The sequence below is a fragment of the Alosa alosa genome, chromosome 13 (assembly GCF_017589495.1).
Source record: "Alosa alosa isolate M-15738 ecotype Scorff River chromosome 13, AALO_Geno_1.1, whole genome shotgun sequence".
Lineage (NCBI taxonomy): Eukaryota > Metazoa > Chordata > Actinopteri > Clupeiformes > Clupeidae > Alosa > Alosa alosa.
The window spans coordinates 32,709,549-32,725,571 of NC_063201.1; the positions used below are offsets into that span (position 1 = coordinate 32,709,549).

The 16,023-nt window shown below is 38.4% G+C and overlaps 1 protein-coding gene across 1 annotated transcript in view; it reads left to right on the plus strand.

Annotated features, from left to right (window-relative positions):
• Positions 1-6,012, plus strand: part of igflr1 (IGF-like family receptor 1) — an 85,836-nt gene extending 79,824 nt beyond the window's left edge. The window contains exon 7 of the mRNA XM_048262132.1: positions 5,176-6,012. Within this exon, the coding sequence (XP_048118089.1) occupies positions 5,176-5,498 (323 nt within the window). The 3' untranslated portion in view covers positions 5,499-6,012. The remainder of the gene's footprint in view (positions 1-5,175) is intronic.
• The last annotated feature ends 10,011 nt before the right edge of the window (positions 6,013-16,023 follow it).

Genomic DNA, 16,023 nt, shown 5'->3' on the forward strand with positions numbered 1-16,023 from the left:
TGTTGCGGTGTATTCTGTAGACAAACATTGACATGTTTAGAAGTCATTCGCACCAGTGCGCCTAAATATTTTTTTGCACTCGCATGCAATAATTTTTACTCGCATGTGCGAGTGAAATGGGCGCACTGTAGAGCCCTGCTTTCCACTCAGTGGCCATCTTGGTAATGCCTTCGGGCAGTTATTTCAGACTAACAAGATCTGGGGCCATATTCACAAAGAATTTTAAGGCTAAAAGTAGCTCCTAACTGGCGAATTTAGGAGCAACTCCTAAAAATAATGGGCGTGTCACTCCTAACTTTAGGACTCTTTTCACTAAAAGTAATTCACGAAGCATTTTAGACCTAAATGTAGCACCTAAGTCTGGGACAGCTTAAAAGAAGTCCAGAGGACTCCTAATTCACTAAGACCTATTCACAAATCGCTTTTTGTGGCATTTCACGTTGCAATGTTTTGAAATGCGTAGCCTATGTGGCTACAGGAGCTTCCAATCGTGAGGGAACAATTTTGCATTGTAGGCATAACTAAGGGATGCAATAACGCCACCAACAACAACCAAAACTACTCATTATCAACATGTAAATTAAATGTAACGTTTCGTTGTGAATCAAATTCAAATATTATCCTCTTTGCATAGACATAGATATGGTGACAGATTAATTTAATAATGTTGCACAGATACTGCATCAATCCATATGTTTCATTAGGCTACTAGGCTATTTGTTTTGCCATACTCTATTCATTTAGGCTAGGCCTTTTTATTCAGTTATTCATCACTTTTAACTAAGACCAAGAAGAGAGAACACATCACCCCTGTGTTGGCTGAACTGCACTGGCTCCCTGTTTCCTATAGAATTGATTTTAAGGTTATGTTAATTACTTACAAAGCTCTAAATGGCATAGCACCTTCATATATCTGAGCTTTTAATATCTTATCAACCACAAAGGAAACTTAGATCATCCAATTCTAATCTTTTAATTGTACCCAAAGTGCTCCACAAGCAAAGTGGAGAAGCTGCTTTTATCTAGCCTGACGAGCCAGACCCACATTAAAATGTAGGGTCTGGGCACTCACCGTTCGCAGTGCTCAGTCCGAGGGGCGGGATCAGTTGTCTTTCAAATTCCCTCTTCACGCAATAGGACAGCGGCAGCGCTATGAGTCCCATGCGTTTCCAACCAGCGGAGCTAGTTGGCTAGTTCAAACGTTTGCCAACTTAATAAAAGCTTAACTCGTGTCACACTGTTCGCCAACAGCAACATCCATCTTATTTGTTTTCAAGTAGCAGGGAATTCAAGCCAAACCGTTGCAACTCTGCCATCAATCATTATGTTAAGCCCACCTAACGACTATATGCCGCTAGGGGCGCGTCTAGATTTCTAGGCTAGCTTTTATCCATTATGCCCCAAAACTATGGAACACCCTGCCTCTATACATCAAGCAGGTGAGTTCAGTAAATATTTTTAAAAAAGATCTGAAAACATACCTGTATAGGAAAGCCTTTAGTTAACTCATCTTATCCTGTAGACTACTTTTTCAGATTATTCTACATCTGCTGCCATTGGAGGGCGCAGCCAGCCAGAAGCAGAGGCTCCCCCTATTAAGCCAGGTTCTGCTCAAGGTTTCTTCCTGGAATATGGGAGTTTTTCCTTGCCACAGTTGCCATATGGCGTGCTTGTGGGGGGTAAAGGGTTAAGGCTGCCAGTCTTGAATGTCTGTGTATAAAGTCAAATAATTGTGACATATGCTAAGAACAAGCTAAGGCTGGCTGCTTGGAGTCCGCATCAACGGGGCCTAAGCATTTGTTAGCCTAGGCATTTGTCAGCAAAGCCTTTATATATCCATAGTAGTATAATAGTATTTCTGATATGTTGCTGATTGGATCATAAACGGTCACAGTAACAAAGGGGAATGACTGACTCTTCTCTAATAACTGTGTTACATGTTATTTTCTATATTTCTGATATTTTGCTGATTGGATCATAAACGGCCACAGCAATGAAGAAAAGTGAAAGTGATTGATAATGACTGACTGACTGACTATCAGAGGCGGACAGAGTACACAGATTCATTACTTGAGTAAAAGTACAGATACCCTTTGCTAAATTTTACTCAAGTACAAGTAAAAGTACAACAGTCAGATGTCTACTTAAGTAAAAGTACTGAAGTACTTGTTTTTAAAAGTACTTGAGTATCAAGAGTACAAGAGTAGCCTACATTTTCTAAATATTGCATTACTACTGCCACAGTGCTTACATTTATGTACAGAAACGTCCTACATGGAGTACCTTGGAGAATGTAAAATATATTGGAAGTAAAATCAAGTCATTTTCATCTTTTTACCATGTTGCCAGGGATGGGCAGCAGAGTCCTGCACGGGTCCATTTTTTTAGACCCACCCCCACCCGAGAAGTTAAGCACCAGATCCGACCCGTCACCTGTGGTGATATTAAAATTAAATCCGCACCCGCCCGGACCCGTTAATATTTTGCCTGTTACCCGACCCGTGCCCGCGATAAATCACACACAAGCTAAAATCACTCAAATGAATGTGCTTTATTTTTTTTTCTCGCACAATTGAAGCACGTAAAAGGGCTTACCTTTTTTTTACATTTTGGCGTCAGGGATAAACCTTACAACAACGACACATAGCCCAAACCTTGCTGCATCAGAACATTATTCTACATAAAATGGACCTGTTAATGAAACAAAGAGAACAAGAAAAAAACAACCTGAGCCTGCCACTAGCCAACTTTACCTCACCGCTCACAATCTGTTTGATCTACTGCCCTCTGGGAAGAGGTACAGAAGCCTGCGCTCCCGCACTACCAGACTCACCAACAGCTTCATACACCAAGCTGTAAGGATGCTGAACTCTCTCCTCCCTCCCCCTCCACCCTCAGCTACATAACACCCTGGACATTGGACCCACAATGGCCGCCTGCACTACTCCACCTGCACACTTGAACACTTGCACAACTTGTACACTTTACAACTTGGTGTTGTTGTCCTGAAAACACAACACTTCTGCTGCTCTTACAATAACTTGCACCACTATGCCACTTTCTTTATTACTTAGGTCAAACAGTATTTTATAGTATTTTTACAGTATTTGCACTAGTATTTTATTGACTGTCTATGCACAATTTCAAAAAAAAAATTGCTGCTCTTATTTTTTCAATTATTATATGTGCCCTCTTATTCACTTTATTATTTACTTACTTTTTGTTTACTTGAATGTTATGTTGTCTGTGGACTTAAAATTGGTCAAATATGTCTTGTCTTCACCGTGGGATAGTGAGAAACGTAATTTCGATCTCTTTGTATGTCTGGAACATGTGAAGGAATTGACAATAAAGCTGACTTTTGACTTTTGACTTTTTGACCTTGACTTCATCCATTGTAGCCTATTCTCTTAGCTCCAACTACGAGGCGGTTATATTGTTTAATGTTTTCACACATAGATGCATCAAACAAATAATTCAAAAGTCGCAGTACTGATGTGATGGGTCAAGTGTCGTATCGTTGACTAAAACACATATTTGCGATGTGGTAATGGTAATTTAGATTTACAAATATTTCACATATTTTTCAATGATGTTTTATTTCTATACTGTTTTGGTTCTCATCATTATCCGCCCATAAAGGAGTTTTTTTTCCCCGTTACATTTTAGGGACGTCATAATTTACCCGTTTTAGCAACTTTTCTGCGGGTACCCATCGGGATACCCGACCCGTTGCAGGACTCTGATGGGCAGTATTTCTAATACATGTATTTAAAATACGTATTTCAAATACAAAATACTTGAAGCGAAAACTATCATTCACTTGTTCAGAAAATTGAAATAGTCTTGCAAGGTGGGGCCACAGGTTGGCACATTCCGGGGTTGGACCTGCTGCGTCTTCATCTATTGTTTCGTCCATGGTTTTGTCTCTTATCTAAATCTGACCATGGAGTTGACTTTGGCGGAAAGCTGAAGGTGATTGCTGATAGGCTGTCCCAATTAGCGGTGCCTGCACAATCCAATCACGTTTGAGAGGGAAACAACTTGAGGGTTTCCGAGATTTTTCTTTTTTCCTTTTTTTAGAAGTAGTAACAGGTACTCACGGTTATGGATAGAAATGGAGTAAAGAGTACAATATTTGCCTCTCAAATGTACTTGAGTAAAGTCATGAGAACTCCCCAAAAATGATACTCGAGTAAAGTACAGATCCCTCAAAATTGTACTCAAGTACTGTACTCAAGTAAATGTACTCCGTTACTGTCCGGCTCTGCTGACTATTATTGTGTTACATGCTCCAAATGTAAAGCACTTTGAGCTGCATCAAAGTATCATACTTTGTATGAAAGGTGCTATACAAATAAAGCATATTATTATTATTATTATTATTATTATCTTCTGTCATTGTGTAGCGCACAGATTCTCAGACCTGTCACTTGTCACTCATCATGAGGTGTTTGGCTGATGATTGTAACGCGGGAATGATTACAATCAAGGTGGTCACTTTAGTCAAGCCTGTGCATGAGTAATGGCGTCATCCATATCAACGAAGACTCGCTCTTAGTTTAGGAGTTGTCATTTTTCCTTACTAAGAGTAGGTCTGAAAGGCTTTGTGAATAACTTTTAAGAGAAAACTAGCTAAAATCTTTTAGTGCGATTTAGGAGTACTCCTAGTGGTAAGATAAAAGGCTTTGTGAATACGGCCCCAGGCTCCTATTCAAATAAATGGGGAGGCATATGTAACTCCAAATAGGTAGGTCATATTGACATAAAAGCACATCAGGCGAAATCTGTGTTTATATCTGAATTGAACGGTATAAATATCCCCTAATTTGCTAAAATAAGGCTAATGAAGACATTTAACTTGACGTTGAACTTGAAGATTATTCTTGACGTTAACTTACTCATTGCGCATGCGTCAACATTTGCAGTATGGCTATTACCATGATGACGGGGAAGTAAACAGAAGGCAAAAAGTCAGTCATGCTTTTTCCAACAATGCAATTGGTTGTTTACATTACAGGGCAGGGTTTCCTATTTGACCCACAATTAGGGAAGGGGCGGGATACGTGTAGACAACTGCCATCTTGGCATTAGAAACTGTCCCCATATATTTCTATGGAGGATTCTAGAGGAATAAAGATTCATTGATATGTCTTTGTGGTCTTTTGCCCTTAGCACCTGAACTGCAGATGGTGCCATTACAACTTCTGCTGGATAACATGGATGTGCTGGAGGACCTGCTAATCTTGCTGGATCCAGACTGCAGTGGATTGAAGAACACTCGTCACCTGGCTTCCCGCTGCCATTTCTCATCTACCTGGATTAATTATGCTTATTCCAAGAGAGACAGCAAGAGCCCTCTAGTTGCTGTGCTGGAGGCAATTGCTGCCCGGTCTCCTGAGTGGACTGTGGGTCAACTGGCATGGCTTCTTCACGATATTGACCGTCATGATGCTGTCAATGTCCTGAAGAAATTCAGTCAACCCCAGAAAGTTTAAGTACATAAGAAACATACTTGTAAAATTCATTAACATTTATTAATTTAGCAGACGCTTTTATCCGAATCAGCTTATGTCAATTATATTACAAGGGTCCCTGGAGCAACTCTGAGTTAAGAACCTTGCTCAAGGCCCAATGGTGGAAGGCGGGAATACTTCAGAAATACTGCTGTAAAATGGTTCACTTCTCACTGGAAGAACTCAAGTTTGTGATGTTGAGGGCACCATATCAGATCCTCAGAATAATACATGTGGGGTGCCAAGGTTCCATCCAGGGCCCCCTTCTATTTTTTTATGTTAATGACATGCCTGCTGCTGTAAAATGTAAAGTAAGCTTCTTTTATATGCTGATGACTGCATTACTGGTCTCTGGGAGCGATATCAGTTAGATTGAGAAGACTATTGGTAATGAACTAGATGGATTTAGCAAGTGGCTTCTGAACAAGCTCTCAATATGTAAGGGATAATGTATAGAACACGTCATTATTGGGAAAATAAGTCCCGACAGGGCGAACCGGACCGGTCTTGCTTCGCCCTGAAGGGACTTATTTTCCCAATAATGACATTATTCTATACATTATCCTGTTTATTATACGGCTACTTGCCAAAACGAAAAAAATAAACTCCACGATGTCTCTTTACATTTATTTGTTACAGTTTCGTTGTTGCTTTTGCTGAGAAACAAATAGCTCGCAACACACGCTGAACTTGAATCAAATGTACTTTAGAACAGGGGTTCCCAAACTTTTCCACGACAAGGCCCCCCAAATACCACTAGGTTCTGGCCAAGGACCCCCTTGATGTGTTATTAAACCCATCGACAATACTACGGCAAATATAAAAATCCATTAAGCTAATCCTAATAATTATTTTAGCCACAAGCACTTCGTGATGGAGCATACAGTGTGTAAAAATTGTATTTGGGGCTTTCTGCTATATGAGAGCTATCACTCTACTATTATTCCCAGTCATTATCATGGGAAATATAGTGTTCAGATATGCCTCACATTATTATAATGGCATTGTATAACAACCCTCATAGTAATAGGTATATTTTAAATTTTCCAAATGTATTTATTTTTTGCTTTTATTTTTCCTTCCAACTTGCTGCGGCCCCCACTTGCAACCACTGCTTTAGAACACTGATCAACCGTCTGCCTTCACTTTTGAATTAAAATCTGTTGCCATTGACAGCTATCATTATTTACAGTCCTTAGACGACAATAATGTCCGGTAGAACTTTGGGAAATCCTTTTCAAGTCAATGGAGCGTTCTACTGGCATTGTGAAGAGCTGTATAATAAATCTAGGTAAAACTGAGTCCATTTTATTTGGAACGAAGCAGAAGTTGTCTTAAAAGAATGCTCTAAAGGTCACATGTAATCACACTGAAATAGTGTCTCAGGAAAGTGTTACATACCTGGGGTTAACATTAGAGCAGTCACTAACCTTTTAAACTATTGCTGACAGAATATTATCCAAGTGTTTTTCTACACAGGTATCCTTTTATGGAACAATTTGCTGCTTTCCTACAAAATGTTAACTATCAGAGGAGCTTTTAGAAATGAGGTTAAAGGTCTCATATTATATTTCTTTTTCAACAAGTCAAAATAGACCTATGGGTTGCACAAAACATGTCCTTGAGGCTGTTTGCAAAAAATTCCCCTCAGATCACACATTATCAGCAGTTCCATTCTTGGTTTTACGCTTTACGTAATGAACTTCGTGAGCAACTTCTGTCAGTTTTTTTAGTTTCCACTGGATTTTTTGATTGTCGGTGCCGTAGATGGCAGAAGTGTGTAGGCCAATCTGCCCAGCAGCTTTTTCTACTTTGTCACCTACAGAGTTTGACAGGTACGATCTTTCAAAACGCCATGTTATTCTGGAGACATTTGATCTGGTTGGATGGATACGGGAGTTAGGAGGCGAGACTTATTCTGGAGAGGTCTGGTGAAACCCCAGGCGGCTCGTGGATCCTTATGGCAGATAAGTCCCACCCGTGAAGCAGTGACCGATTGGGCAGAATTTCACACTTCCTGCCGTTGAATATGATTGACGCAACACTCTGTCCAATCACTGTCTCCATTAGCTTGCCATCACTTTTCAGTTGCCTTCAGTGACCTTACTAGAGTTTCATTATAAATTGTGTAATTCATTCGCATAATTTGTTTTACATTCAATTTGTTTTACATTCATTCTGGTACTGTTGGATATGCTAAATAACATACTAAAAATCTACTGAAATCTGACCTTGGAAAGGGGTCATTTTCAAAATGGCCGCCAAAATGGCTGTCAAGAGGTTAAAATGGCTATATCTCAATTACTATTCAGCCTACAGGGGTGAAATTGATGTGAAATTGTGGTCATATTAAACAAGAATATGATTTTAAATGGAAATATATATAAAAAAATATAAAAAATATATAAAAGATTCGCCAATACAGAATAGAGGGCAATGTATTGTTCATGGCATGGAGGAAGATGGGACATGTCTTATCAGGTGTTATATTTCATCTGCAGGTTATATGCTTTCAGAAAATCATTGTTTAGGGTGTTTAATTTGTTTCCCCTGGACTGGACATGCCCAAATGAATCCACTTTACACTAGATTCGCCTATACAGAATAGAGGGCAATGTATTGTGCACTCATGGAGGAAGATGGGACATGTCTTAACTGGTGTTATGTCTCATCTACAGGTTATATGCTCAGAAAATATATAGTTTAGGATGTTTAATTTGTTTCCCCTGGACTGTACATACCAAAATGTATCAGCTGCACACTAGATATGCCTATACAGAATATGTACAGTATGTATTATGCAAAGTGTGGTAGAAGATAAGTTGATTGATGTTATATTTCATGTACAGGGTATTTGCTTTTAGAATATATATAGTTCTGGCTGTTCTATTACGTTAGTGAACCATAACCCATGCATAGGCATGCATTATATATTTGTGTGCATCAAATACATGTTGGCATCTATCATAAGGGGGGAGCTAATTAAACTTAATATTAAACTATATTTATTAGTATATCAGAAATAATAGAGTCCCGAAGTGTGACGTAGCGTTTCCATGACGGCAGAATCACTGGATCTAAACAAACTTTCGAAGTGGCTTAAATAGCATTGAATGTAGACATGTGGCATCATTTCTCAATAAATTGTTTTAAATGTAGGCTATAGCCATTTAAACGTGCTTTACTGCTAGGCAGCAGCTTGGCCACATAACACGGATTCCCTGGCAGGTGTAATAGAAAGAAACAAAATTCCAGTGGATATTTCCCGTCTTCTCAAAGACTGGCGGCTGTTAAGAGCGACGTTTTTTGCCAAAAAAATAAAGCCAAAACGCGTCCGTGAATTTAAGGATTTTAACCGCATGCTGTGAAGTTACATGCAGGTCTCTTTTACGGAGGAAACCCATGCTAAAATAAAACTCTGTAGTCACACATTTGATCGTGTTGGTATGAATATATGTTGTAGTATGTGATTCCTACAGTGTAAAAAAAAATATACTAACGTCTTAGAAACGTTGTAAAATTATTGAAATAGATTAAGAAAGCCACCGCTATGGTGATTTTTAATGGTAGATTGATTTGTTTAGATCCAGTGAAATTGCTGCCTTGGCAACGCTACGTCATGGCTTCGGTACTCTATTACTATATCATTATTCATAATTATCCATCATCCTCCAGTCCTCTGAAAGGAAGTTGTGCAGATTGTCACATTGTTTATTTTGACATGTTCCACAGGCAGCAGTGATGCGTAATCCGTATCTACATTAACAGAAGAGTGTCTTGCAGAAATGCACACAGTTACAGCGGATAACTTTCAAAAGCTGTGAAGCTTACTAGCAGATTCAGTTGGAGGGAGACGTTCTGGAGTCATAAATAATGACGCAAGGACAACCTTCCTACTCAGGGTGTTGTGCTGTAATGTTGTAAGAGAGTCTGTGGACTTCCCACCAAAAAGTACAGCCATCACTTGGCATCTTAATTCACCAATCACCTCTGTTGTCTGATTGAGAGTAGTGAAGGCATTGGCACATGAATGAAGGACAAAATCTCCTCTTCTGGAATGCTGTCTTTTGCTGACACCAAAGATCCTAGAGATTAAAGTTGACATGATATTTCAACTTTATTCTCAAAATGTTGTGTTTAATGTTGACATGTCGACTTTAAACAACATGTTGGGTTTGGCTTCTCATCATGGCAAAAATATTTGTTTTCTTCATGTTTGGCCCTAATAGTCTGTATGTATGTGACTGAACTGACAGAAAGTCATGAAAAAAAAGTAGAATTAAATGATGTCTATCGTTCTCTATGCTTTAAGTAGACTGAATTGGCAGCATGGTTGGAAAGTTGTGGAAAATTCAATAAATTATAATTAATTCATGACCTCTTGTTATGCCACAACCATCTTTTTAGGGTGGCATGATTTAATGAAGGATTGTGTGACATATATGATTCAGTGACCTCTAAATCTGATTAAACATGAAAAACACTTTCCTAGGCTGAATAATGCTTCAGATATAGCCAAAATTAGCTTTTGGTGGCCATCTTGGACGCCATCTTGAAAATGACCCCTTTACTGGGGTCAGATTTTACTAGATTTTAATATGTTATTAAGTACATCTAAAGGTATCATAATCAGTTGAAAAACCTTTTGAATCAATTTTTTTGAGGTTAGGTGTTTTTTTTTTTTTTTTTTCATATATTGACCCGCCTAAAGTGGATCTTTACTTTTGTAGAGAAGGAAGGCAGTGACAGAAACAAACTGGTTGGTCAAACATATGCCAGAGCAGCAGTCATGGTATAATTTCTTAATATATCCCAGAGGCAAGAATGTGTCTCTTAATAGGCTACTGAATTTGACATTGCTTATGGGGCATAATTAGTAGCTTAGAATATTGGAAGGTTGTTGTTTCAAGATGTTGTGGACATCAACAACTTGGCTAGCCCTGGCAGCCGCTAGGGGCACGTCTAGATTTCTAGGCTACAACTTGGAATTAATACACTGCAAAAACGTACCTAGTCACTAATAAGTGCTAAAGTGGAGATGCTCTTTTTTGGGGACATGGCCATAGGGGTACGTCTAGATTTCTAGGCTACAACTTGGAATTAATACACTGCAAAAACGTACCTAGTCACTAATAAGTGCTAAAGTGGTGCTAAATAGCCTAGTCTCTGCAAGCAATATGTCTAACAAAAATATGCAAACTTATAATACCTTATAATACCTCTCGAAGTACAGGCCTACTACACCCCATTTGTGGCCTGTACTTCGAGATGGTGGTAAACAGGTCTTGATTTCTCAACAAATTACTCTGAGCTCTCTGACTGATCAAACAACATAGCTTTTGTTTATGCTATTGCAGACAGTTCAATGTCATCATGTGACATCAACTTTGGCAGGTGTGTTAGGCACAATGTTCGTTTCTGTCGGGGTCATAATTTCATAACTGCTTCACTAGAAAAAAAAAAAAACACCAGCCGCCACTGGTATGTAGCCACTTACTTCGTTACCACCATGTCTACATTACTGTTCTAAATGACCTAGTTGTTCGTAGATAAAACAGCACTCGCCACATTCATAGCCTAGGCTGCTGTCAATCCATCAAAACTTCGCTGAAATGTTGTGCTCCGATGCTTTCGTTCTTAGAATCTATCCAGAGAATACGGTTATTTTGCTCCTGTGCGACGCATTCACCCGCTCTGGTTGTATGCTTATTACGTCACTTTAGCATTGATTTCGGAAAAAAGTTTATTACTCAGCCGGTAAGTCACTTACGAGGTTATGACGCCAATCACACAATGTTGTATTACTCCGAAAATAGAAAAAGTTCATATAAAGGCTTAAAACACTTCAGATGTAATGTTATTTGATGTCAAAGTGACGCCAACATTGAATGGGGATCGTTTTGAATTTAATTGGTTTTACGCTTTACGTGATGAACTTCGTGAGCAATTTCTGTCAGTCAGACAGACAGACATTCACTGGAAAAGTATGTCACACTGACATGACTATGGTTATGGTTATGAACTGTAAATTGACCGTTTTTGTTTAAAAAATATATATTGCACTGTAAAAAAAATATTAGTTGATTCAACTTAAAAACGCGTGTAACCTGGTTGCCTTGGAATTTTGAGTTAATTGAAAATAATACAATAAGTTAACTAAATGAGGCAAATAAGTTGTGTCAACTTGAGATGGCTAGTTGATCTGACAAATATGACCTGTTCCATCAACTAAGGAGTCATTGTTGACACAACATTCTATTTAGTGGATGCAACTTAAATTATGCATCATGTCAACTAACCTAGTTGAGTTGAGTCAACTCAAGTCGTCATTAACTTAACAACATAGAAGTCGTACTGACTAGTATTTTGAATTTGTATTCACCAAACATTTTACTTAGATCAACTTCATAAAGCTTGTTGTATTAACTTTTCCACAAAAGTAACCTGGTTGCCTTGAAAATTTAAGTTTTCCTAACGCTTGCTTAAGTGAACATGACAAATGCCCTTTGCTATGCATTGTTTTAACCAACCTGGTTTGTAATACAAAAATATATACGCAAACATGATGTACAAGTCAAGAAGACAACATTTATTAAGCATATTCAATGAGCAACAGATTATATACAAAGATTTGTTGCTTGACAAATCCACAAGTGTGGTTGTGTGAGTGAGTGTGAGTGTCTGAATGTTTGACCCATCGACAAAATTTCTGTGCCCACCACTCTAGTTCATCCAAAACAAACCAGAAAAGGGACTCAGTAAAAGTCAGGTGTCTGTGAAAAGAGAAAGAAAGCATATGTTACAATTGACCCTGTCCATGAATGTAATTAACTCAGCTTGTGTGACAAATAAAAGCAAACCCACAATAGCAGCCTAGAAGTCAGGTGCAATAGTTAGAAGTAATGGAGATATGTATTACAGTTGTGCTCATAAGTTAACATAACCTTAGCATACACATACATTTAAAAATCATCTGATCTTAATGTCGTAATTAAAAAAAAAAAGAGGAAAAATCAAACCTTTAAGGAACACTTATTTATTCACAAAGAAAATTGTTGTACTTAAAGGCTGGATTTTTCCTATTTTTTTTTAAATTAAGGCAGTAAGATCAATTTCCAAAAGTATCATACCTAATTGCAACACTGTCTGCAGAAGCTCTTTCCTTCTTGCTTAAACCACCTTTCTGATGCCTAACATAGATCCTCCCCCATCTGACGTGCAGTGCCAGCCTCTGGCTCCAGGCTGGGACTTGCTGGATGGCACCTAAAAAAATAAAACAGCAATTGCTATACATTATGTTATTGTTGATTAAGATATAAATCAAAGCATTACAAAATAAGTTGGTAAGTCAATCAGGTGTACAAACAAAAATGATAATTACCTTATGAAGGCACCCTTGCCACCATCACCATCAATGTTAATTCTTGATTTGTGACTTTATTTGTGAGGGTTTCAGTTTCTGTCAATAGAAAAGATTTTTAGAAGATTTAACAAAATTATGATTATGCTCAGTTTGGCATATATTCAACACGTTATTTACATTACCACCAACATAATGGTAAACATGGCTAAACTTCATGTGATTTAGTCGCCTACCGTAGATTACCTTTGGACATATTGCATTTGCATCGATAGCATTGCTAGGTAGGCAATGTTAGCCAACGTTTACAGTAGCCTATAGGCTATATATTTATTCATGATGCGGCCTTCTCAGCTCGTCTTAGCGGCACGGCAAGTGGCAAATAGTAGGAACAAACTCAGCGGAGAAAGATATCCGTAGATACTTCTGATTTGTATAGTGTTTTGTTCACTTGGATTTTGGAAATGTTACAGAGAAATATGTTAGCCCTTCTGCAACTTTATTCTCTGCGATCATGGCAATGTTAGACGATGTCGTTGGTGGAACAAATATAAGTTTGCCAACCTTGATTTGCCTTGTCTCCTTCAGCTGCGACGTGTACCGATGTATGAACAAGACAGTAGGCTATAAATAAATATCGGGGTAAGTTACAGCTGACAATAATGACGGATCTTTACTTAATGGTATTGAGTTTATTAGATATGGGTCCATACGTTTATCTACTTATATTGACGAGATGAAGCCGTAAGCTAGGTGCTCTGCTCAGCTCAAATCTACACGCTACAGGCGATTGTCACATAGAATAGTCTATAGAACTGGAATGTCATATCAACAATATGGCCGTGGCGGTGTTTGCGAATAAGCCCTATTATAAAAAGCTACAATAATGATGATTCGTTTCTGTATTAATGCATTACATTGCACATTTGTCAAACAAATTAGAGTGTGCACAGTGACATAGCCCTCATTGAAAACACACAAACACTTACAGCATGTTGAGGGCAGCAGCCATGGCTTCCAGACATAGTCAAGTAGCATGTTGTAGTAGCGGGACAGACCGACTTTGCCCTGGTCTGTTGATGAAGCCCACTACAGTCATAACAACAAACAGATACATGAAAAAAAGGGGATAAACTTAACACAGTAACAGACACAAATGCATGCACAGATATTATAATGTTATTTTCTATTCTACATGTGCGTGTGTGTCTGTCTCTACCTGGTAAGTGAACTGTCTTGCAGGATTGGAACTTCTTTTGTATGGAAGTGGCACACATTTGGAATATTCCAGAATGCACTCAGTGTTCTCAGGGAAGCAGTCCTCACAACTCACTGCCTGCAAACAGGGAACAGAGGGAAATTAAAATGAATAAATGGCAAAATACACATAACATGAAAAGACCATCACTGAAGCACTACTGCCCTCACATGCATCTTAAATGAACACATGCCTTGGCACGAGTCAGGTACAACCAAATAAGGGCTATGAAATGAAGAACATTTTGCCTAATGCTACCCATACATCAGAATACTTTGACAAGATTTGGGAAAGATTGGCGTTTTTTAACTAATGCCCCCCATTCAAGCTTTACTAAAAAGACTACAATCTTTCAATAATCTTACCCAAATCTAGTCAAGTCTTCTGGTGTAAGGATGGCTTAATATAACACTATAGGTTACCCTTCACAAACTAAAGATCCTTTGACTTGTCGGCATCATATTGAGGTAGGTCAACAACCTGTTCACGTTAGCCTACGTTAGTGTCTGCTAATGACCATGCAGGCTAAGTTATAGGTTAGCTAACGTACTCGTGCCTGATAGCCTTGGCCATTTCATTCAAACTAAAACTTTACATCCAACATTAACAGCTAACGTTAGCGATGTTAGCTCGCTAGCTAGCAAACGTTAGCTAATTCTAACATGACGGTTAACAAACGGTTTTGGTTAACATTAATGCTACAATATAAAAGCAGTATTTTCCTAATTAATTCCAGTTTTCAATTGGCATACAAAAGTACTGTAGTTCTTACCTTGAATGTGATGACTGCAGAGTTTGTACAGCTTGCAGTCAGATGCATGACAGAAAAGTGACAGTTGAAGTCACCACCAGTGGCAGGAGTTGGTTGAAAACAAAAGAAAGGTTCACCCTCACGAAAAATTACTTCGAGGTGCGGTTAGGTGTCTGCGCATGCGACATTTACGTGACGCAGCGTGAAACGGAGGTGAACTATGATAGCTAGTGGATATGACAAGAAAAAATAAGTTGTACCAATTGTGTCATTGGTTTTCACCACTAAAACCCAAATATATAAGTTATCTGAACAACAGAGTTAAATTTAAGTCTACTTGGCTAAATATTACAAGTTATTACATAACTAAAAGGGAAAATATTTTTTTACAGTGTGATAAGCCTTCATTAAGCAAAATATAGTCAAGTCAAGTCAAGTCAACTTTATTTCTATAGCACATTTAAAAACAACTGAGTTGAACCAAAGTGCTTACAAACAAACATAAAACAATGACAATGGTACAACAACAATATAACATGGGGGGAAAATAAATAAATAATTGAAATAATACACAAATTGGTCAAAAATAAAATAAAGAATAAAGAGTGTGTGTGTGTGTGTGTGGGGGGGTAAGGTAGATTAAAAAGCTTGGGAGAAAATGAAAGTCTTTAAGTTAGACTTAAAGCAGTCAATGGTTGGAGAGGACTTAATATGTACAGGTAGGCTATTCCAGAGTTGGGGGCAACAACAGAGAAGGCTCTATCACCCTTAGTCTTAAGGGCGTGTTTTGGGGATATAGAGAAGATTCTGAGATGAAGACCTAAGTGATCTTGGAGTGCTGTAAGGAATTAGTAGGTCACCTATGTAACTAGGTGCCAAACCACTGAGGGCTTTGAAGACAAAAAGTAAAATTTTAAACTTAACTCTGCTCCACAGGTAACCAGTGCAGCTTAGCCAACACAGGAGTTATATGCTCACGTTTCTTAGAGCCACTTAATAATCTAGCTGCTGCATTTTGAACTAGCTGAAGTCTGTTGAGAGTGGAGTGGGTCAGGCCTGCATATAATGAATTACAATAATCTAGTCTAGAAGTTATGAAAGCATGTATAAGAGTTTCAAGATCGGAGAAGGACAAAAA